This window comes from Micropterus salmoides, unplaced genomic scaffold, assembly GCF_014851395.1.
Source record: "Micropterus salmoides isolate LMB-PRFRI ecotype aquatic unplaced genomic scaffold, ASM1485139v1 Ms_hic_scaffold_11, whole genome shotgun sequence".
Classification (NCBI taxonomy): Eukaryota; Metazoa; Chordata; class Actinopteri; order Centrarchiformes; family Centrarchidae; genus Micropterus; species Micropterus salmoides.
The window spans coordinates 18,371,951-18,394,338 of NW_024040152.1; the positions used below are offsets into that span (position 1 = coordinate 18,371,951).

At 40.9% G+C, this 22,388-nt stretch overlaps 2 protein-coding genes across 3 annotated transcripts; both read right to left on the minus strand.

Annotated features, from left to right (window-relative positions):
- Positions 1 to 6,740: 6,740 nt before the first annotated feature.
- Positions 6,741 to 19,524, minus strand: LOC119897699 (protein FAM8A1-like). Of its 2 annotated transcripts, none has more exons than XM_038711592.1 (6): positions 19,219 to 19,524; positions 8,870 to 9,382; positions 8,202 to 8,322; positions 7,992 to 8,115; positions 7,698 to 7,837; positions 6,741 to 7,590 (listed from the first exon to the last, which is right to left on the minus strand). In XM_038711592.1, exons 2-6 carry the CDS (start codon positions 9,375 to 9,377, stop codon positions 7,446 to 7,448), a joined length of 1,038 nt encoding a protein of 345 aa, XP_038567520.1. In that variant the 5' UTR covers positions 9,378 to 9,382; positions 19,219 to 19,524; the 3' UTR covers positions 6,741 to 7,445. The 2 variants fall into 2 exon arrangements, with proteins under 2 accessions (XP_038567520.1, XP_038567521.1); XM_038711593.1 differs by lacking the exon at positions 19,219 to 19,524 and adding an exon at positions 14,639 to 14,658.
- Positions 19,525 to 21,254: 1,730 nt separating this feature from the next.
- Positions 21,255 to 22,188, minus strand: fabp4b (fatty acid binding protein 4b). Its single transcript, XM_038711594.1, has 4 exons — positions 22,034 to 22,188; positions 21,738 to 21,913; positions 21,564 to 21,665; positions 21,255 to 21,409 (listed from the first exon to the last, which is right to left on the minus strand). The coding sequence occupies exons 1-4, from the start codon at positions 22,104 to 22,106 to the stop codon at positions 21,356 to 21,358; spliced, it is 405 nt and encodes a 134-aa protein (XP_038567522.1). The 5' UTR covers positions 22,107 to 22,188; the 3' UTR covers positions 21,255 to 21,355.
- Between the last annotated feature and the right edge of the window lie 200 nt (positions 22,189 to 22,388).

Below are 22,388 nucleotides of genomic sequence, written 5' to 3' on the forward strand. Positions count from 1 at the left end.
GTCTATTTTCTTTAACCTATAATTGTGTGTCATTTCACATCAGAAAGGGCACTCTGGTGTTTTGTTTATTCAGGGTCTGAATGTTTTCCTTATACAAAACAAGTGCAATGTGATTCATAGTTGAGGCAGTGGCTGCTTTATGCGAGGGAGTACCATTTAATCAACATGTTACATCAAAGATTACCACCATTACCACTTTCTGCAAGCATCTTACAAACAAATTTACTCCATCAGCCAAATAATAAGACAGTTGTCAGAATGCGACATTTTGTATTTATGTTACTAAGGATAACATATTCCTCTCATATGACAGCAAACAGATTATTCAAAAGTCACCCTGCTCAGTCAAATGGTTGTGGTTTTACTGTAGGACATAATTAAACTGAATTCCTTAACTCTGTTACATGTAGATACTGTGCATGTGGTGAAAGCCAAATTCAGCGGAACAAAACAGATTTCATCCTGAGTCCAAGTGCCAAGACTCTTTTCATTCAGCTGAAAATAGCAAGCCACTGCTTACGCACATCTCCAGAACATAGTTTAGGCAACTAAAGGATTGGGTGGGGGTGATTTGTGGAGGAGTAACACAGCCACTGAAGGAACTCAGTAGAGTTGTCATGTGTTCAAACACATGAACCAAATGAATCTGAATGATACCAAATTGTGTAAAAAAAAAAAAGCCAAGAAGCAAAGATTTAATCATAGTTTCCAAGAGATTTGTTGGTTGGTTCAACAGGTGAGACAGGGGGAAAAAATGAGCCTAGAAAACTCTCTTTATCGGTTACACTGAACATAGTCATTATAGAGTACAAGTTACAAGTAATCAGCATGGATCCATGTTTTTTTCTTTCGTAGGTGCCTGATTTGGATATTCAAGCCAGGAACCTGACCATCATTGAAATGACCTCAGTGACCTCAGTGAAAGCCTGCCCAGTCCTGGTATAGGTTCAATACCAGATCCACACAACAGAGGGCAGCACATGGACATGATTAGCTGCAGCTCAGAATTATATAGATACTGTACATTGATTCTTGTAATGCAAAGTTATGTTTGTTTCAACATGTTGTTAATAATGAAAGCAAACTACAGTAATACTTTTTTCACATTTCATACTTTAAAACATAAAATAACAATATACAGAGCTCAAAACATAACAAATGAAAATAATTATAATCAACATTATTTGCCATATTATTAGTATATAATATATTAATATAGTCGTTAAACAAACATTTCCAATACCACACCATGGGTTCTCCCCTCCAACCACTCCCATGATGAGTGACTGAGTGATCAGATATCACATTTAAAGGCTTTTGGAAATATTATTTTATATGTATTTACATAAATAGGCACTGACAAATGACCAAATAATCATATCACAGTGACCAACAATATCTGCCCACAGAGACTCATGTTAGAAGGCTCTTAGCCAACTGTGAATCAAATGTATGTTGTAAAACCACAATTTCATGTCATTGTAGGTTGACCACTGATAGATACTTTTGATATATCCTAAAGCAACACTGTCTAAGAAAGAGAGAAAAGGGTGGATGTATCTGCAGTAACCATTGCAGAGTCCATGGTTGTCTTGACAACTCAAGCTTCTCGCAACCTTAAGAAGGAATCTACAAAAACACACTCAGAAACCCAATGTTATGTCATAGAAACTGGTATGAATGCTGTACTGCTCCCCCTCAACACACACACACACACACACATATATACACATACACTCACTGTCTCTCTTCATGCTTTGACATCACTCATCCTGAGTTTGCCTCATATGCACATCTATTTTTATACCAGGAAAATGAACTCTAGTGTACTATTCTGGAAAATGAGTTTATTCATATCATATGTTTATTCAGTTCCCTAGAAATGAATTTATTCATAAAGTATTGACATTGTAAATGGCAGTACATCCAACTGATACAGTGCTGATATGATGCCCACATCCAGTTTAAATTGGCTTAGGGACTGTATGAAAAGCATCAGCAGTGAGGAGGGCTGATGAACTTAATGATTCACTTTTTTTTTTAAAGCAAGGCCCTGCCCAGCTTTATTAAAAATTGAAAATAGACCCTATTGACTTAGATGAAAACTGAAAACGCCTCGTCATTAATATCTCAAAATAATACCACACTTTAGAATTGGCGCAACTCGTTTGATCAAAAAACTTTAAAAAAAAAGGTACATAAAAACATTTACATGGTTTACAATTTTAAAGTATAATATGCCAACAGAGCAATGATTTTTATACCAGATTTCACATTAGATATTATAGCAAACAAAGACATGCATCCAGCTACTAAGTGGACAGTTCTTCATTATGAGAAGATTTTAAAAGACCTTCTCCTGCACCGCCAAATATTTCAGACTACAGTCACTTCAAAAAAAGAAAAATTACAAAACCCTGCTGCTTTTTTCACTCACTACCCCCCCATTATAAGTTCCCTCCCTTAAAAATAAAACCACCCATGACTCAATATTCATCACTGCGATTAATTAATATTGTCCTTGTATGCAAATGCCATTGTTAGTCACAAAAGTCCTAAAAAGATTGACAATAATTCACAATGTACAAATGTATGTGTTTATATCATATCTAGTATTAGAGCAGGCGTTTGTTTCTGTCCCCAGTCAACAGGTCAGCTCTTCATCAACAGCCCACTCCAATCGGGCACAACCCAGCCAGCCTGAAATTACTGATTCCACTTGAGAGGAATACCAGCAGACATAGACTCTATGGGAGAAATACCAGCAACCATGAGCAGCATCTCAGTCCACAGCACTTTTCCACAACTTCAAAACACCTGGAGCCTGCTGCTGTGCGTGTGATGAGCAGCAGCCAGCTGCCATTTGGGAACTTCTAATGAAAGAATAATGACTTTAAGGACACATATTTTATCATACACAGAGAATATTTTAGTCCAGACTGTTTACCTTGTCCCTCTGCCCTGTACGTAGCTCTGTTCAGACACGGACACATGGCTGTCAGAGAAAGCTGTGAGCCCTCCATGCTGCCTGTAGATGACTCCCTTATTAAAAGAGCCAGAAAGGGCGGCAGGAACTCAGGCTGGACACTTCACCAACTCGATACCGTATGGCATGCCATGTGGCAGCAAGGAACTGGGCTTGTCAAGCATGGCATCACACAACAGACATGGGGGAAAATCATGTGAATTAAACAGATTCAACAAGATGTTTTTTGCACAGTTGCAGTGATACGCTCACTTCTTCTCACTCCTTCATGTCTGACTTACATTTGATGTAAATACATCTTTAAGCCAGTGGCAATAGCAGGGATCTATTTTAGCACTACTATCATTAGTGCAACATTATAGGATTCCTATTTATAGACACAAGGATGATCTTTATATTGATTTGCATATTGCATTATTAGCATTCTTAATAATAAATGATTGCTATTTGTTAATTTACTACGAGGGCTGTGAGGTTAATTGCAACATTTCACATACAGGTCTGTCATAAATTGTAGTAATAAGTGTTCCCTTGAGCTTTTCTAAAATCTTCCTCCTGCAAATTCTCTGTGGATACAAGCCAGAGCATGTCGACGCAAAAATAGATTACAAACATGCCTTGACTCCAAATACAGCTACACTCACTCATCAGCATACAGTGCAGCAAGAGTGGTGGGCGGTGTCTGCCCACACTTTTCTGGTCCTCAGCACAGCCCTTCACAACTAAGAGTTACATTATTCTGTTGCCTACAGTGATGGCATGGTGCATGGCAGCTGATGGGTTGCTCTGTAATCTGGGAGCACCATCTGTGGCTGTCAGCTGAAGCTGCCACTTAGTGGGCCTAACACAATCACCACGTCAACACTTGCCAACAATTGGAGCTCCAACAGTCTCCTCCAAGAATATGTGACACGCCAGAAAACTCAAAGACTAGGAGAAAAGTTCATTCATGCTGTCCCTCAGTTTAGTAGAGAATGATTCATTTTCTAGGCAGACAGACTGATTGACTTTCTGTGATAATAAATGGGACAGTTTTTTGATTAAATTATTGTATGCAGGTAACAGTGCTGTGAGTGGTTTTCTCCATGATGCATCAACCTAGGCAGAGTGATGTCTGTATGACCAATAAATATACATTAGGTAGAGCCAAACTCCTGTAAATAAGAAGAATGTGATCACTGTATTCTGTAATCTACCATAATTTACAATTTCAGCCTCTCACAACAGAGCAAATAATAACTTAAAAATGACTGTATTTATGGATTGCATGTTATCTCATATTTAGAAAGGCAAAAGTTTGATACCTCAGTTCAGTTAACCAACATTATTGTAAATATTCCCAGTAGTGATGTACTTCTCATGTTATGATCTCTTAATATCCTTATGTCATAATTTCTTAAACTGGAAAGACGATGTACTTTGGAAATAAAGCCTGGAATGTGAGGGAAAGAAACAAATACTAGCATGTTCTCATTAGGGAGTAGGTGTGTGTAGTGACAGAAAAGTAGTTTGTTATCATAATTGATAATGTTAATGTTGAGTGAAATATTTCTTTGCATTATCCAAAGAAGGTTAAAGTCAAGTCAAGGGCAACCGGTGCCCTTGACTTGACTTTGGATAACTATGACCTGGATGACTGAGAACATTCACAGACATATATTTGCATTACAAAGATCTATATAGTATCTATATCTAATATAAAAACTTCAAAAATACAAGTCATATACATAATAATAGTCAAAACAAATCAGTAGATTAAATTTGGACAAAATCTTACATATTGTCTGAAAATATAGCCAAAAAGTGCAGGATAATGGGGCATACTAAAAGTCAGTCTCTCAAACTATTGGAGCCACCACAAGTTTTCACAGCAGATTCATGCCCCTTTAGATTCATTAAACAAGAACACTGGTGGGGACTTTTCAAAAATGTACACTGCTCAAAAAAATAAAGGGAACACTTAAACAACACAATGTAACTCCAAGTCAATCACACTCCTGTGAAATCAAACTGTCCACTTAGGAAGCAACACTGACTGACAATCAGTTTCACATGCTGTTGTGCAAATGGAATAGACAACAGGTGGAAATTATAGGCAATTAGCAAGACACCCCCAATAAAGGAGTGGTTCTGCAGGTGGTGACCACAGACCACTTCTCAGTTCCTATGCTTCCTGGCTGATGTTTTGGTCATTTTTGAATGCTGGCGGTGTTTTCACTCTAATGGTAGCACGAGACGGAGTATACAACCTACACAAGTGGCTCAGGTAGTGCAGCTCATCCAGGATGGCACATCAATGCGAGCTGTGGCAAGAAGGTTTGCTGTGTCTGTCAGCGTAGTGTCCAGAGCATGGAGGCGCTACCGGGAGACAGGCCAGTACATCAGGAGACGTGAAGGAGGCCGTAGGAGGGCAACAACCTAGCAGCAGGACCGCTACCTCCGCCTTTGTGCAAGGAGGAGCAGGAGGAGCGCTGCCAGAGCCCTGCAAAATGACCTCCAGCAGGCCACAAATGTGCATGTGTCTGCTCAAACAGTCAGAAACAGACTCCAGGAGGGTGGTATGAGGGCCACATCCACAGGTGGGAGTTGTGCTTACAGCCCAACACTGTGCAGGACGTTTGGCATTTGCCAGAGAACACCAAGATTGGCAAATTCACCACTGGCGCCCTGTGCTCTCCACAGATGAAAGCAGGTTCACACTGAGCACGTGTGACAGACGTGCTCGCCAGAGGTAGCCTGACTGCCATAAGGTACCGAGATGAGATCCTCAGACCCCTTGTGAGACCATATGCTGGTGCGGTTGGCCCTGGGTTCCTCTTAATGCTAGACCTCATGTGGCTGGAGTGTGTCAGCAGTTCCTGCAAGAGGAAGGCATTGATGCTATGGACTGGCCCGCCCGTTCCCCAGACCTGAATCCAATTGAGCACATCTGGGACATCATTTCTTGCTCCATCCACCAATGCCACGTTGCACCACAGACTGTCCAGGAGGAGATCCCTCAGGAGACCATCCGCCACCTCATCAGGAGCATGACCAGGCGTTGTAGGGAGGTCATATAGGCACATGGAGGCCACACACACTACTGAGCCTCATTTTGACTTGTTTTAAGGACATTACATCACAGTTGGATCGGCCTGTAGTGTGGTTTTCCACTTTGATTTTCACTGTGACTCCAAATCCAGACCTCCATGGGTTGATAAATTTGATTTCCATTGATCATTTTTGTGTGATTTTGTTGTCAGCACATTCAACTATGTAAAGAAAGGAGTATTTAATGAGATTATTTCATTCATTCAGATCTAGGATGTGTTATTTTAGTGTTCCCTTTATTTTTTTGAGCAGTGTATTTTCTTATTTGGTTTTTTGATGATGGTGGTGGTGGAGAACATCATCTAAAACATCCTGTTGGTTTTTGTTGAGATTTTGTGCCAATGAAGACCACAGCTTAAGATTCACATACGTTTTTATACTCTCCGAACTATTCAATGACTCCTCATGCATGGAAGCTCCTGCATTTAGTGTTTTTCTCCACTCATTCTGGGTTTTCATTTGTCACTTGTCTGTGTCTCTCTGACTAGTACACTTATGTGGAATTCTTCTTAAGCCTTGACATAGAAAATAAAACTATATTCCATTATGAGGCAAGAATAACGACACAAGTTGATGCAAAATAATGAGGACACTTAATTAGTATCAAAACATTGTAGGAGTTACCAGATAGCAGGCAAACTGATAAAATACAGACATTTCAAACTTGTAGATAATTAGTGGTTTCATTTAATTTTAAATGCAAAAAACAATTAATCACACAAAAATGTGTCATACAACTTTTTCCAATCACACACATGCAGTCAGAGTAAATGGAAGAGCAGTTGTGGCCAGGTTTACATTTTCCCGTCGATACATTTCAGCGTGCCTTAGGACCAAAGTATTTCAGCAGCTGAAAAAGATGAACATGATGCATCACTCCTGCAGCAATGAAGGTCAACAACTCAAAAATGAAAAGTCTGAGCATACCTCTTAAGACAAATTTTTAATACAAAGAGATACTGAAGGTGTAATCTCATGAATGCATTAGACTTAAATACTGAGTGATTAACCCTTAATCTGGAAAAGTACTTAAAGAGGCAAATCTTGTGTTAATCAAATGGTAGTGGATACCATCATTTTTCCTGTCTTCAAACAAGACCTCAGTATGGCACAGGAACAGATTCTGACAGCAGCATGTAGACATACATGCAGAAATACAGTATGTGTCTGGGACAAACCAAACCCAAGTTGTAGGGAGTTGAATTAGTTCATACTGATGTGTATCAAACTTTCTGCAACCGTCATAATGCTCCTGCATGTTCTGACGATACCTTGAAAGGACAGTGTCTGAGTTCTGCAGGCATTTAAAAAATAATAATAATAATAATAAACAGCATTAATGTAGGACTCTTTTCTGTGTTCTTCTGCGTCATCTGGCCCTGGGGCGCTTGACAACAATTGTACCAGCTACCATATCATACACAGTCCTGTTGTGCTGGAAGAACAGAAGTGTGATGAAGGCCGGAAAAAAGAAGGCAATTGAAAAGTTCTTGTTCAAGGCTCGGACAGTTGATCTGTAGAGTGAAACAAAGACAGTGATTAAAACACAAACAGGAGAAACAAACTGGGTTGCATTTATTATGAAACTGCTAAAATATAATCTTTAAAATGAGCTACTTACGCAGACAGAGAGACATTGGTTGCTGGCACAACAAGCACCCGGTTAGGCTGAACCAGAACTGATGAATCACATGTAACAACTCTGAGTCCAATTAAAAACTTCCCTGGAGTGGCTCCTCCTGCTCCCCAAATGCACACAATCTGAAGGGAGAATGCTGAGCTGTCACTTAAATACACAGTGGGATATTTTCCAAAAAAAAAAAAAAAAGATTAAAAAAGGTTGAGACCACTGTTCTGTCTCACCTTAATTGTATAGAATCTGAGTAACATGCATGAAACTTTTATGAGTGCTCACCTCATAAAAACACACTAATATCCGGTACACAAGTGCAACAAGCATCATTTTCTGTAGCTCCTCCATCGAGGTGTCCTCATCTATTTCCTCCACTATGAAATGCATGGCAAACTTGGAAACATCCCTGAAAAGCAAAGGAAATATTTCTGTGATATTAATCCAAAGAGTTTGTGTTTTTGAGAACTGCACACAGAAAGTAAATAAACTCACTTGATTCCACTCAGGTGCATAATACTGATGATAATGGTTGCTTTGATGAAAAACAATATGAAGAAATCCACCATTTCAGCCAGGAATCTTTGAAAAGGTGAAGGAATGCTATATTCCCGACCTGGTGAACAGCAAAATGAAATTGTAGTCATACATATTATATGGCCAAACACCCTAGCATTACACACATATGTGATTGCTGAGCATGTCATTCCAAACTTATTCTGATTTAGCCTCGCACTCTGCGTTCCAGTTCATTCCAAAAGTGTGCAATGGGGCTTTCAATATAGGCTATGCTAACCATCTCAATAATAAACCAAATAATAAAATGGACCCTGGATCTAGTGATCCAATCATATCTGGTGAGACAGCCACTGCTGCCACTCAAAAACTCTTATAAAGTATGTTACTGTATTTCAGAACTTTGTGGTGAACCCATCGTTTGGTAAGATTATTCTCAAGTTAGGTATGATTTAATAACTATTTGCTTAGCCTGCATGCTCGGGTGGATATTGTGTCCTCCTGTAGCCTGCATAACTAAGTCGGAGTCCATTGCTGTCAAGAAGTACACACCTCTCATATTCAAACTTAAATTGGTTGCCTGAAACCGTACATTTCGACAACCTGGTGGACACTAAGCGGTCAACGCAAAGCCAGCCGCTTTTTACCTGGTCTCTGTGCATTTCCATTCTCCTGCGGCTGCTGCGGCTGAGCGGACCCTGCAGCCCCGCCAGCTGCTTCACCTGCCCGGCTGCTTGAGGAGTTGCCTACATGTGGATACGGCGACATCGGAAGACCAAACGGGCTGCTGTACCAGTTCTGGGAGTTGATATCAAGAAGTGGCGTCGACGTCCCACTGGCTGGCTGTAAATAACAAGGGTAGGACATGGCTGACACTGCCAGCCAGCTCTGGCAGTTTACATATCCAGTGTAGTACTGCCACATCCATGCCTGCAGCTTCTCGCAGTATTCCGTTGTGGCGCGGCTTTTACCGGCGGGTTTCTTGCCTTCGACATTGTTGTGGTTGCCTATTATGTGGGTAACTTCGTCCAAGACTGGCTCGACTTTGGTAGCAAAGGGTTTTTTCTTTTCCTTATCGACTTCCATGTTTGTGTTTTCTTTGTCAGCCATGTTTGACGGTGGCGTCGCATCACGTGCGACGTCATTCTGGATCATTTCATCTGGACGTCGAAGACAAGATAACTTCAATAGTCAAAAAGTCAATATGATTACGAAAACATTTACAAGTATATTTAGTTCAACATATTAGTTATTTTCTGAAGACAAACAAACTCATAAAACTGTTTATGTTCCATTTCACGACAAGTTGTGACACCCCCAACCCCCTTTATTAAGATACAGGCAATGATTGGATAGTGGTACTGTCCAATCATTGCCTGCTATTACACGACTCAGCCGCAAGGAAGTAGCATTTCTGCCTGATGGAAGCTGCTGCAGTCAGGTGACATTTAGGGTCTTCAAGTCCACATTGTTGGAATTCAAATGAGCATGTATGAGCATGTAATGCAACAAATAGATAAGGCCGCCTCCAGCTGTGATAACATTAGTACCTGTATATTATATAACCTTGTGTTAAAACTTTGTATTAAAGAACTTGAAAATTGTGTTTATGTAAAATGTGGTATGGTGGATTGTGTAAGGGTAAAACCATTTCAGGACATCCACTTAAAAGCCTGCACTCACGCATCAGCCCAAGTAAGCTTAATCCATATGGTATTGAGAAATCCAATGAGTTTGGAGGGGGGACACACACCCACACGTCTCTAACAGATTTTCCCCACTCAGCGACACACCCGCTGAGAAACCAACTCAATCAACTCATTGGCAGCTCCATTTTGAGAAACGTGAAGTTAGCGAAGCCAGCGGCCATAGTTAAGTGCATCCCTGGGGCCAGAGCGGGCGACATTGAGTCTTATTTGAAACTGCTGGCTAAGGATAAATGTAAATACAGTAAGATTGTTATTCACGTCGGCGGTAATGACTGCCGGTTACGTCAATCAGAGGTCACTAAGATTAATGTTGAGTCGGTGTGAACATATGCAAAAACAATGTCGGACACCGTAGTTTTCTCTGGACCCCTGCCAAATCTGACCAGTGATGACATGTATAGCCACATGTCATCATTCCACCGCTGGTTGTCGAGGTGGTGTCCAGCAAACAATGTGGGCTTTGTAGATCATTGGGAGACCTTCTGGGGAAGACCTGGTCTGATCCGGAGAGACGGCATCCATCCCACTTGGGAAGGAGCAGCTCTCATTTCTAGAAATCTGGCCAAGTTTATTAGTGGACCAAATCCATGAGAACCCAGAGTTGAGACCAGGAGGCAGAGTCGCAGTCTAACAAACTTCTCTGCCCTTCTTTTTCAGCAGTTACCCACCCAAAACCCTATGCAGAGTCGCAGTCTAACACACTTCTCTGCTCCTCCATTTCAGGAGTTACTTAGTGAAAATCCTATAGTGACGGTGTCTGCCCCCCGACCATCGAAATTATTTAAATCAAAGGTAAACAGAAGAGGAGCTGTGCATAAAAACCTCATAAAAATTAAAACCACAAGAGCAATAGTGCAAACTAATAGGAAAATTAAATGTGGACTCTTAAACATCAGATCTTTCTCTTTTAAAGGTGTACTAGTAAATGAACTAATATCAGATTATGATATTGATTTATTTTGTCTTACTGAAACCTGGCTAGGTGATGGAGAATATGTTAGCCTAAATGAATCCACCCCTCCGAGTCATATTAATACTCACATTCCTCGAGGCACAGGCCGAGGAGGTGGAGCTGCAGCTATCTTCGACTCTAGCCTACTAATCAGCTCTAAACCTAAACTAAACTATAACTCAAGTCTTGTTCTTAGTCTTTCGCACCCAAGTTGGAAATCACTGCAACCAATTCTCTTCGTTATAGTGTACCGAGCACCTGGTCCGTACTCTGAATTCTTATCTGAATTTGCAGAGTTTTTGTCAACTTTAGTCCTTAAAACGGACAAAGTTATTATTGTAGGGGATTTTAATATTCATGTGGATGTTGAGAATGACAGCTTCAGTACTGCGTTTATCTCTCTGTTAGATTCCATTGGCTTCTCTCAGAGTGTTCATGAACCGACTCACTGTTTTAACCACACCCTCGACCTTGTTTTGGTACATGGTATTGAAATTGAACATTTAATAGTGTTCCTACAGAATCCCTCTTTATCCGACCACTGTTTGATAACTTTTGAGTTTGTATTGCTGAACTACACGCCATTGGGCAAAAATTTCTATACAAGATGTCTGTCTGATAGTGCTGTAGCTAAATTTAAGGATGCGATTCCATCAGCTCTAAATTCATTATCAAGTCACAAAGTAACGGAGGACTCCTATGCTCATTTCAGTCCCTCCAAAATCGATCATCTTGTTGATAGTGCTGCAGGCTCGCTGCGAATGACACTCAACTCTGTAGCCCCTCTAAAAAAGAAAATACTAAAACAAAGACGGTTAGCTCCATGGTATAATACTGAAACTAGCAAATTAAAGCAAATATCGCGGAAACTTGAGAGGAATTGGCGTTCTACCAAACTGGAAAATTCTCGTTTAATTTGGCAAGATAGTCTTAAAACTTATAGGAAGGCCCTCCGTAATGCCAGAGCAGCGTACTACTCGTCATTAATAGAGGAAAATAGGAACAACCCCAGGTTTCTTTTCAGCACTGTAGCCAGGCTGACAGAGAGTCACAGCTCTATTGAGCCAAGTATTCCCATAGCTCATGAGCTTCTTTAATGATAAAATTCTAACTATTAGAAACAAAATTCACCAAGACCTGCCCTCAACTGGCACCAACTTATCTCTAAACTCAGGAACCTTAGAAACAGCTGTAGAACCAGATAAATGTTTAGACTGTTTTGCTTCCCTCAATCTTTACCAACTAACTTCAATTATTTCTTCATCTAAACCATCAACCTGCCTCTTAGACCCCATCCCGACTAGGCTGCTTAAAGAAGTTTTACCCTTAGTCAGCACTTCTATACTAGATATGATCAATATATCTCTATCAACAGGCTATGTACCACAGTACTTTAAAGTAGCTGTAATTAAACCTCTTCTGAAAAAGCCCAAACTTGATCCGGATGTTTTAGCCAACTATAGACCTATATCTAACCTTCCATTTCTCTCTAAGGTCCTGGAGAAAGCAGTTGCTGAACAGCTGTGTGCTACAGAGCAATAGTTTATTTGAGGATTTTCAGTCAGGATTTAGAGCTCATCATAGCACAGAGACAGCACTGGTGAAAATTACCAATGACCCTGTTATGCAGATGAAACTCAGTTATATCTATCGATCAAGCCAGATGAAACTCATCAGTTAGCTAAACTTCAAATGTGCCTTCAGGATGTTAAAACCTGGATGACCTGTAATTTTCTAATGTTAAACTCAGATAAAACTGAAGTTATTGTTCTGGGGCCTAAGCACCTCCGTGACGCATTATCTAAAGATATAGTTTCCCTTGATGGCATCGCCCTGGCCTCCAGCACCACTGTGAGGAATCTTGGAGTTATCTTTGATCAGGACATGTCATTTAAGTCTCACATTAAGCAAATTTCAATGACCGCCTTTTTTCACCTACGTAATATTGCGAAAATCAGGAACATACAGTCTAAAAATGATGCAGAAAAACTAGTCCATGCATTTGTTACTTCTAGGCTGGATTACTGCAATTCCTTATTATCAGGCTGCTCGAAAAATTCCATTAAGACTCTTCAGCTGATCCAGAATGCTGCAGCACGTGTTCTGACAGAAACCAGGAAAAGAGATCATATTTCTCCTGTTTTAGCTTCTCTGCATTGGCTTCCAGTAAAATCCAGAATAGAATTTAAAATCATTCTTCTTACCTACAAAGCTCTTAATGGTCAGGCACCATCTTATCTTAAAGAGCTCATAGTACCTTACTACCCCACCAGAGCACTGCGCTCCCAGAATGCAGGGTTACTTGTGGTTCCTAGAGTCTCTAAAAGTAGACTAGGAGCCACAGCGTTCAGCTATCAAGCTCCTCTCCTGTGGAACCAGGTTCCAGTTTGAGTTCAGGAGGCAGACACCATCTCCACATTTAAGAGTAGGCTTAAGACTTAAGGCTGGCTCAGGTGAGTCCTGAACCATCCCTTAGTTATGCTGCTATAGGCCTAGACTGCCGGGGGATTTCCCATGATGCACTGAGCTCCTCTCTCCTCTACTTTCTCTCCCTCTGTATGCAACCTCATCCCATTATTGCATGTTACTAACACAACTTCTCCCCTTTCCGGTAGTCTTGTGCTTTCTCGTCCCTCTCCTCTCTCCTCCTATCACTTCCTGCAGGTATTTCTGGCTCTGGAGCTGTGGAGTCTGGATCTGTGGCTGCGGGTCACCTGATGCTCCCAGGTTCCTGCTCAACACCCTCTGCTACAACAACTATTCTTACTAGTCCTATTGTAATTATTGTTATTATAATCATTAACATTACGATTGTTATCATTAACACTACTATACATATCTATACCATTTTTCATTTAGTCTATAGCAACATCACCTTTACTGTCTGTACCTCTGTGTGTATATTGTGTAGGCTGCCTCCCTCCCCTCTCTCCTTCCATCCCTCTTTTTCTGTCCATTCCTCTCCTGCCCTCTTTCTCTCTGTTCCTCTCTCGTCCTCTCTCTCTCTCTTGCCCTCTCTCTCCCTCTTGCCCTCTCACTCTTTCTCTCTCCTTCACCCCCAACCGGTCGAGGCAGATGGCCGCCCACCCTGAGCCATGGTTCTGCTCGAGGTTTCTGCATCTTAAAAGGAAGTTTTTCCTTGCCTCTGTCGCCTAGTGCTTGCTCTTGGTGGGAATTGTTGGGCTTCTGTAAATAACATCATAGAGTACGGTCTAGACCTGCTCTTTTCTGAAAAGCGCTGTGAGATAACTGTTGTTGTGATTTGGCGCTATATAAATAAAATTGAATTGAATTGCTCAACTTTATGTCCAGTTGTATGGTCATAGATCCTGTATTCAACTTTTAAAAGTTGAACCTACCCTTTGCCAACTTTAACCAACTTAATGCTAAACCCAGAGTTGGAATTTCCTGCCTTAGCTCAAGAAAATGAAATAAAGAATAATAATAAAGATTTGCTATAAGAATAGAATTACAGTGTTTATAATGATACGCAAATGAAGAACTAAATTAGGTGGAAGTACTGGCCTAACTGAATATTTAACTGCATTTCTTTTCTTTTAGAGCTTCCTGGGATCATTAGGAGTCCACAGTGGTGACTGAGGAGTCACACAGGATGATGGGGGAGGGTGGGGCTGGGCTCTTTCTAAAATCCACGACCATCTCCACTGTCTTCTGAGCGTTGAGCTCCAGACTGTTGTGGCTGCACCAGGTCACCTGATGGTCGATCTCCCACCTGTAGGCAGACTCATCCCCACCTGAAATGAGCACAACGAGGGTGGTGTCGTCTGCAAACAGGAGTTTGACAGACTGGTGAGTGAAGGTTCAGCTGTTGGTGTACAGGGAGAAGAGCAGAGGGGGAAGAACGCAGCCTTGAATGCTGATGGTTCTGGAATCAGAGACATGTTTTCCCAGCTCCACGTGCTGCTTCCTGTCCGTCAGGATGTCTGTGATCCACCTGCAGGTGGAGTCAGGCACATTCAGCTGGGAGAGCTTGTCCTGCAGCAGGGCCGGGATGATGGTGTTAAAAGCAGAGCTGAAATCCACAAACAGGGTGGGTAGCCTTTAGTCTGCGAGTGGTGTTAACCTGTTGGCTTAATGTCCACAGTGAAATAAGCTAGCTAGCTACAGACTAGTGTTAGCCTACATTTCATCAATATTTAATCAGTGCAGGAAAACATTTAGCAAGACATTCATATTAAATCATTGTCCCTGCCCCTTTTAGCAGACTAATAGGTGCTCCGATCAGGATTTTTTAGGTCGATCACTGATTGCTGAAAGCAGTATCGGCCGATACCGATCACTGGGTCTATTTGGAGCCTTTTATTTATCATATAGCATTATACAGTATACTGTATATTTATTTAATTGGTCCTAAAAACAATGTATTAAGTGTGTAAAGTATCATGAAATGAAAACTGTTTATTTTATTGCCAGGAAACATGGGCAACAAATTCTGCTCAATCTGTGTTAGAGACTTAAACCATAGCAGCCTTTGCCTGGTTACTGTGAACATCTTATAGCTTAACAAATATATCTTTACTGTGGAATAAACTACAAAAACAGAACAAACAGCATCTTTATAAATTTACTACAACCATAAAAACTGCAACAAAAAGGCTGTAGCCAAAATATTTAGGAGATAAAGGAGCACAGGTATCATGAGTCGATGATAAACTCTGAAGTAGCAGAAAACAGACTGGGAGTTGTCGCAAAGTAAATACAGCGACATGCACAGTAGGCTAGGCAAACTGTTAAGTGTTATTTACACAGTACTTATATTTTAATAAAAATACCAAAACTAAAACTCTGTAAAGCATCGTGTTTTTGCTTTGCATGACTGATAAGACCGACTCACAAAGCCAAATGTGAGTGTCATCGTTTTATAAAGTCCTCTGTTTTCGGGTCAGCAGCGTTTTCAAACAAGCATATTCTGATTCACCGTTTTAATCTGGACGGGAGGCGGAAACGTAGAAAAAGGTCTCATTTTTATAACGAAAACAGAGAGAGAGAGGCAGTCAGCTGATTGAGTGGCGCCGCTGTTTGCATCAGGAAACTCACACTGAAGGATCAGTCAGTTCAATTCAATTCAAATTAGCTTTATTGGCATGAATGTGTATTAACAATATTGCCAAAGCATCATAAGAACAATCAGCCCCATCAGTCTCTCTGCCTGATGCGCTGTCTATTAAACACCGGTTGCGGGTGGCGTGTGTGTGAGATGAGCACAGCTGCAACAGTTTCACATGATCGCTCCTGCGTGTTGCTCCACTTGTCTGAATTCTGCTCAACTCTAATTGTAAATGATTATGTGGGCACATTAATTCCTTCTTGTCTGAGAAGGACTTTGGTGCTAGCTAGCTTTGAAAACCGCTCACACAGCGTAGTGAAACATTTTAGCTGCCAGAGAAAATTTGTCTGGCGAGTATTGCATCATCTGATCGTCTTTTCTTACCTGCCTTTTTTGCGACCAGTGATCAAACTAGTTAAAGCCATTATCGGCCGATTATGATCGGTAACCGATCGATCGGAGCACCCTTACTAACATGAGTCAGCAGCACCCCAGTTTCCCCATAGCCCTCCCTGTCCCACTGAAGAAGGGGAGCAACACTGTGTTAATGACAAGCCAGTTTGCATCATTCCAGGGACTCTGTGGGGATTTCTGTCTCTCTTGCTCTTTTTACTATGACAAAAAGATATTAATGACAGAAATTCAAACACAAATTATTTTCTCACATAATGATCATTATGAAATAAAATAAAAACAACCTCCTGTCTGTACTGGATGCTGGACAGTTGGAAACCGTATAGCTTAACTCAGCCTGCATGTAATTTACAGACAATATTAAAATAGTCCAGTTTGATAAGTTCATTTAGATTTAATTATGGCCGTTAAACGACATCTATAGATAGTTAATTTTACTATAAAATACACTGAGACTGTAAAAGATTGCCTTAAGGACATTTTTATGGTGGCTTTTAATCTTGCATCAAATAGTGAACTGCATAGCCTACTGTATGTAGACTTGCATGTACAAATCACCAGCAGTAAATATTGTGCTAGTACTAGTATTGATCTACAAGAAACAAGACAGTTGCAAGCCTTTAATTAGAGTTAGGCCTATGTAAAGCTTTTGATGGGACAGTTAGGTCCTAGAGATGTGCTGACAACAGTTGCGCAAAGGGGGCCCAATTACATTTTTTGTCATGGGGCCCAAAGTTTCTGGCAGTGCCAGCAGATTGGGACTGCAGATGGGAGACCGGCTGCGAGTGCATGGAAGGAACGTCTTCCGGCGACGTATGTGAGAATTCTTGTATTAATATACGCCTACTATGACAGTCAATGCTTGTGCTCACACCAGCACACACAGCAGCGTGCCCCAGAAGCGGCTCTCCGCTCCGCTGTGCGGAGAATAGGCAGCCAGTCTATCATTGACGGAAGACGCGTCAAGCACCACAGAGCAGATCGAACCAGGCAGGAAGTCAAACACAGAACGGCATGGTGAATCCGGTTGATTTTCAAAATAAAATACCTTTTGCAGACTCCCGATTGTATATCAACAATAAACACAGTTAAAACAAAAATAAATAAACAATTTAACAAGGTAGTCTTATTAACCATGGTCGAAGCACAAAAATCAAGGACAACTTACCAAATCAACTAAATCTAAACAATTCAGGAAAATCAGGCAGGCAAAACGCTTTTATTCTGAAATGCTCCATGTGGTAAATTCACCCCTGCATGGAACAGGGGAGGGTAGGAACGGTACGCAGAGCTGTGAACACAGCTGTGATCGGTAACAGAAGCACATTTGCAAAATTACAAATAAACAACAAGTCAACTACGTGGGGTAGACTAAACGCTCCGCTGCTCCAGTGTGAGTTGACAAAGGGCTGAGGACACGCCGCCTGTGTGAGTCCGGGGTCTTGAACCCAGCGGTATAGTCTAGTTTTCTGTAGTACGTAGGCCTATATATGTGATTTCCCCTCCCAGCCTCATACACCCAAGGGGAAGCCAGAGATCGGACAGTGAAGCCGACCAAAGCCTGCATAGAGGGATAGGCCCAAAAATGAGCTTCAAATCAGCGGGGTGGCTTCGTCCAGTGATATACTGTCTATGCATACACATCGTCCCAGAGCGACTTCCCATAAACACCACTACACTAATACATACAGTATGCATGTAACAGAGAGCATTCTGAAGGACTGCTCAGGGTAGCCTATGTGTTATTAACACTGCAAAGACTTTAACTGCTAAACAGTTACAGGTGGGCAAGGGCGTCACTTTGAACAGTGGTGGGGACATTTAGGGCTCAGATTAGAGTTGTGACAAAACACTTTGCATATGACAATCCAGAATATTGGGGTCTGGAGACATTTTCTGCACCAATTTATGGTGGAAATGTCTTTATTTATATAAAGGGAAACATGAAATTCAGGTGGTAGGTGACAATTCAGAATATAAAAATATAATGCAGTAAATGTTTTTGTTTTTTTTTAGCTTAAGTATTTTTTTGACGCAGATGTTTTTTCTATATTTACATTGTATTGCATGTTTTCTTATTGTGCAAAAAAAACCACACACACTTACATTTGTTATTTAACATTGCAAGTTGCAACTATTATTAACAATAACAGTAATAACAATGAACATAGGCCTATGTGCAGTTATATCACCAACACTCATTCATTACAGAACATTATGAACAGTGAGGACACAAAAAGTGGTCCACATCATCTCAAGCGTAGCCTACTGTATCAGCTTTTATGCATGATCAAGCATCCTGCAACTTCTACTACTGCACACCTTTTTATATACAGTCTATGCTCCGCGCGCGCACACACACACACACACACACACTAAATTAACGTTAGTTAACTAGTACTAGATGCAATTCAATATACCAACAATGTTGTTACAGTTCCGTTAATGATAACGTATTTGCTACTTTCACTCACCAGGTAACGTTACGATAGCATCAGCCTCATCCAAACGTCGGTTCAGTGCTTCGCAACACAGACGGGGTGAATTTGAGTGAACGTGTGAAAGTTGTGTCTCAAAACGATGTTACGTATCATCTCGCTATTTTAAGTGGGTATATAAGGAAATCTCTGACCGTCCCTAGTGGGTATATGGCGTAGGCCTATACCTGCGTAGACTTGGTATAGTCTATTACACCACTGCTTGAACCTCTCGTTTTCTTTCCACCCCACGACTGTGGTTACACAAGTTTGCCATTCTCAAGAGTGATGTCTTAAAGTCATGTTGGGGCTGTCAGAAGCACCGCAATATATAAAAATAGCGTCTATGTTTAGCCTGTAACAAAAGATGACCCACCTTGGTATTTCGTCCGTCTGCAGTAGCCTCCTCGAATTCTCGCTCAGCTTGAACTTGACCTCGGTGGTCTTAAAGTGCTCTCAGACTTCATCGAAATAACCCCAGCATCATCCACACTGATGAACAGCTACAGGAGTGATGAGGGAAGACTGGTGAAGACGCAGATATAATGCAGGGTGACACCAACTGCTGTCTACAGACTTTGGTGGGAATCCAGTCTCACTGCTCCATGTCAGATAGTTGTGCACGCTCCCCCAGGAAAATATAATGATCGAATGTCACAGCACTGCACCTGGTACAGCAGTGATGAGAAAGAGAGAAAAACAATTGTCTGTAGAGATTTGAGCACGATGTGCTAATTTTTTTATTTGTCAGTCATTAACCATGTGATTTTGCAACTGCAACTGTTTGTTTTTTTAAACCTGTCCTGCCCAGCAGCCTGTTTTTTTTTGTTTTGTTTTTTTTTAAACTTAGTACTATGTAGGGTATTATGTAATACTTAAATGTTTGTGTTGCTGTGCCTCAGTGTTGTACATGTTGTGGAGACTTGTTTTGTGGTGTTTGTTCTGTTGTATCTAATGATGTTGATTGGTTTCTTATTGTTGCTTGTTATTTGTTTAATCCTGCTATCCGACCCTGTCTTGACTAGGTCTCACTTGTAGAATTGGTTTTAACCTCAATGTGACTTTCCTAGTTAAGTTTAAAAAAAAAAAAAAAAAAAAAAAAAAAAAGATTTCTGAATAATGTCAAGTACAATCTGATTCTTTTCAACCATCCTTTAGTAAAACGCAGGAAACCTGTACATGATAGCAGTTCTTTCATTGTTGTACCCAATGAACTACATTCAATGCAACTTTATTGCACAGTTTAGAGGATAAATTCAATAAGGGTATATGTAGATCATGGACATTAGGTCTAGCAGTAGCACTAGTTTAAATGTGAAATTAAGTCACATTGGTGGGATATATAAATTTTAATCTGAGTTATTCTAGCAATTATTTTGCATACCCCCCCCCCCCCAAAAAAAAGCTGTTCTTTTGAATGGCTCATCACTAAAGTGGACCCATGATCACACTGGAGTTGCAGGCAGTTTGTGACCAGAGTGGTAACATTACTGTACATGTCAGAGGGAAGAGACCATCAAAAGAATGGCTTACCAGGTACAGCTTTTGCTTCGTTCATACCAAGAGAGAATCTGACTGTTCATAAATTTACCAGTTTGTGAGAACTGCTCATCCTTTAAAACCGCCGTTATGTGTATTGTAAGACCCATTTAAGACTTCCCCACCCCTTAATAGTTAATGAAACTGACTTGTAATTATGCAAAAACATCCATATCTTGGTTTCCAAGACATATGCAAGACACTGCATGTAGCAAGGAATCAGCATTTCAATAATCAGAACTCATGCCCTTGAGCACCTCCAGACATCACAAAAGCCTGGAAATTGGAGGATTTGGGCTTCAACCCAAGAACCCCCAGTTTGAACAAGTTACATGCACTTGCTTGAACTCTGGGCATTCAAGACAAGGCCTGGCACAACTGAAATCACTGCGGTAACCCCAAAGTAGGGATTTGGCTTCCTCCCAGTCACCCGCATCCTTGTCATGAGTGCTGCTATGACATTACATGTTGCCTTCTCTTGTTTAAAGGAGGCCCCTGTGCAAGTTTAGAAACATGGCTCACTAGGTTTTAAACATGGCAACAGTAGGCAATTTAAAAAGGTTACAACCCTAGTCTTATCATGAGCAATGATTTGAAACAAAGTCAGTAAAATTTCCTGAGAGCATAATATTTGTCCATTTCAGTTGATTTGCAACCTCTGATACATTTAGCTTTGAACATATTTTTAGCATTAACAAAAACTAATTTAAAGTGAGTTTGTTTTGAAACACTCAGCTGCCCCAGTAATGCATAGCCAACCTAGCACTTAATCTCTCCCATAAAGACTAAGTGGTCCAAGAAAGCAGGGGTGAGGGCATTAAAATACAGACTAACCCACACCATGTGCACCCCAAACACTGCACACAGACCAAGTATCGCAGTTCAGACTTTATTGTTTGGCAATCGCTCAGTGCATTTGGGTTGGCTAAAGGAACAGAGGGTCCTAGCTCAACTTGGATGTGGAACAAAAGCAATTAAGCCGCTCGCTCATATGTCCTCATTGCAACAACGTCATCCATGATACATTTCTGTTGAGAAAGTGGTTAAGTGTTAGAAATCTCATATTATAAATTCAAGAATAAAGTTTGAAACGCAAACATTAGGAATGCATATGTAAAGGCCATCCAAAAACTTCTTATTCTAGTAGTAGGCTCACATTTGCTCAATCAAGCAATTACTCACAGCTGTTAGTTTCCCGTCTTGAAACTCTCGTTCCAGTGTCGTCTTCTTTCCATCCCACGTCTGTTGTTGCACAAGTTTGCCATTCTCAAGAGTGATGATGGTCTGGAAGTCACGTTGGGGCTGTCAGAAGCACTTCAAAATATAAGTCTTTACATTTATAACAAGATGACTCACCTTGGTATTTCGGCCGTCTGCAGTAGTCTCCTCGAACTCTTCATTCAGCTTGAACTTGACTTCAGTGGTCTTGAACGTGCTTTCAGACTTCATTGAAATAACCCCAGCATCATCCACACTGATGACCAGCTTCGGTTTTATCACGTTGCCCATTTGCCGAGTGGCCAAGCCCACACCTTCAACACAACAAGATTTAAGTAGGATGCTGTTTCTAGATGTTGTTGCAACTGCTGCTACACATGATGGTGATAAGGCAATATAATACCCTCAGTTTACAATAAAGTAGAAAGTCTTACCGATTGCCTTCATGTATTCATCAAAGTTCTCGCTGGCAACCAGAGTCCAGTTTCCAACAAAACGCTCAACCATGGTGAAGACAAAGCTCAGGCTGCTAAACAAATACGAGATATTTCAGGGTCTCCTGTCACAAAGTTGAAGAGCGGAAAGATTGTCACTCCAGGTAACCATTTGAAGCCTGGTGAAACATGTCCTTGATTCAGGACTACCAATCAAGACCAAGATTCCGACGTTGCCATGGAAATTAATGGTTAGGGGGCGTGGTTTGGAATACGTTTTCAATGATGTGTTAATAGGAGTGTTACAATGTAACACTCTGACTTCTTGCATTAAATTAAATATCATAGTATTTTT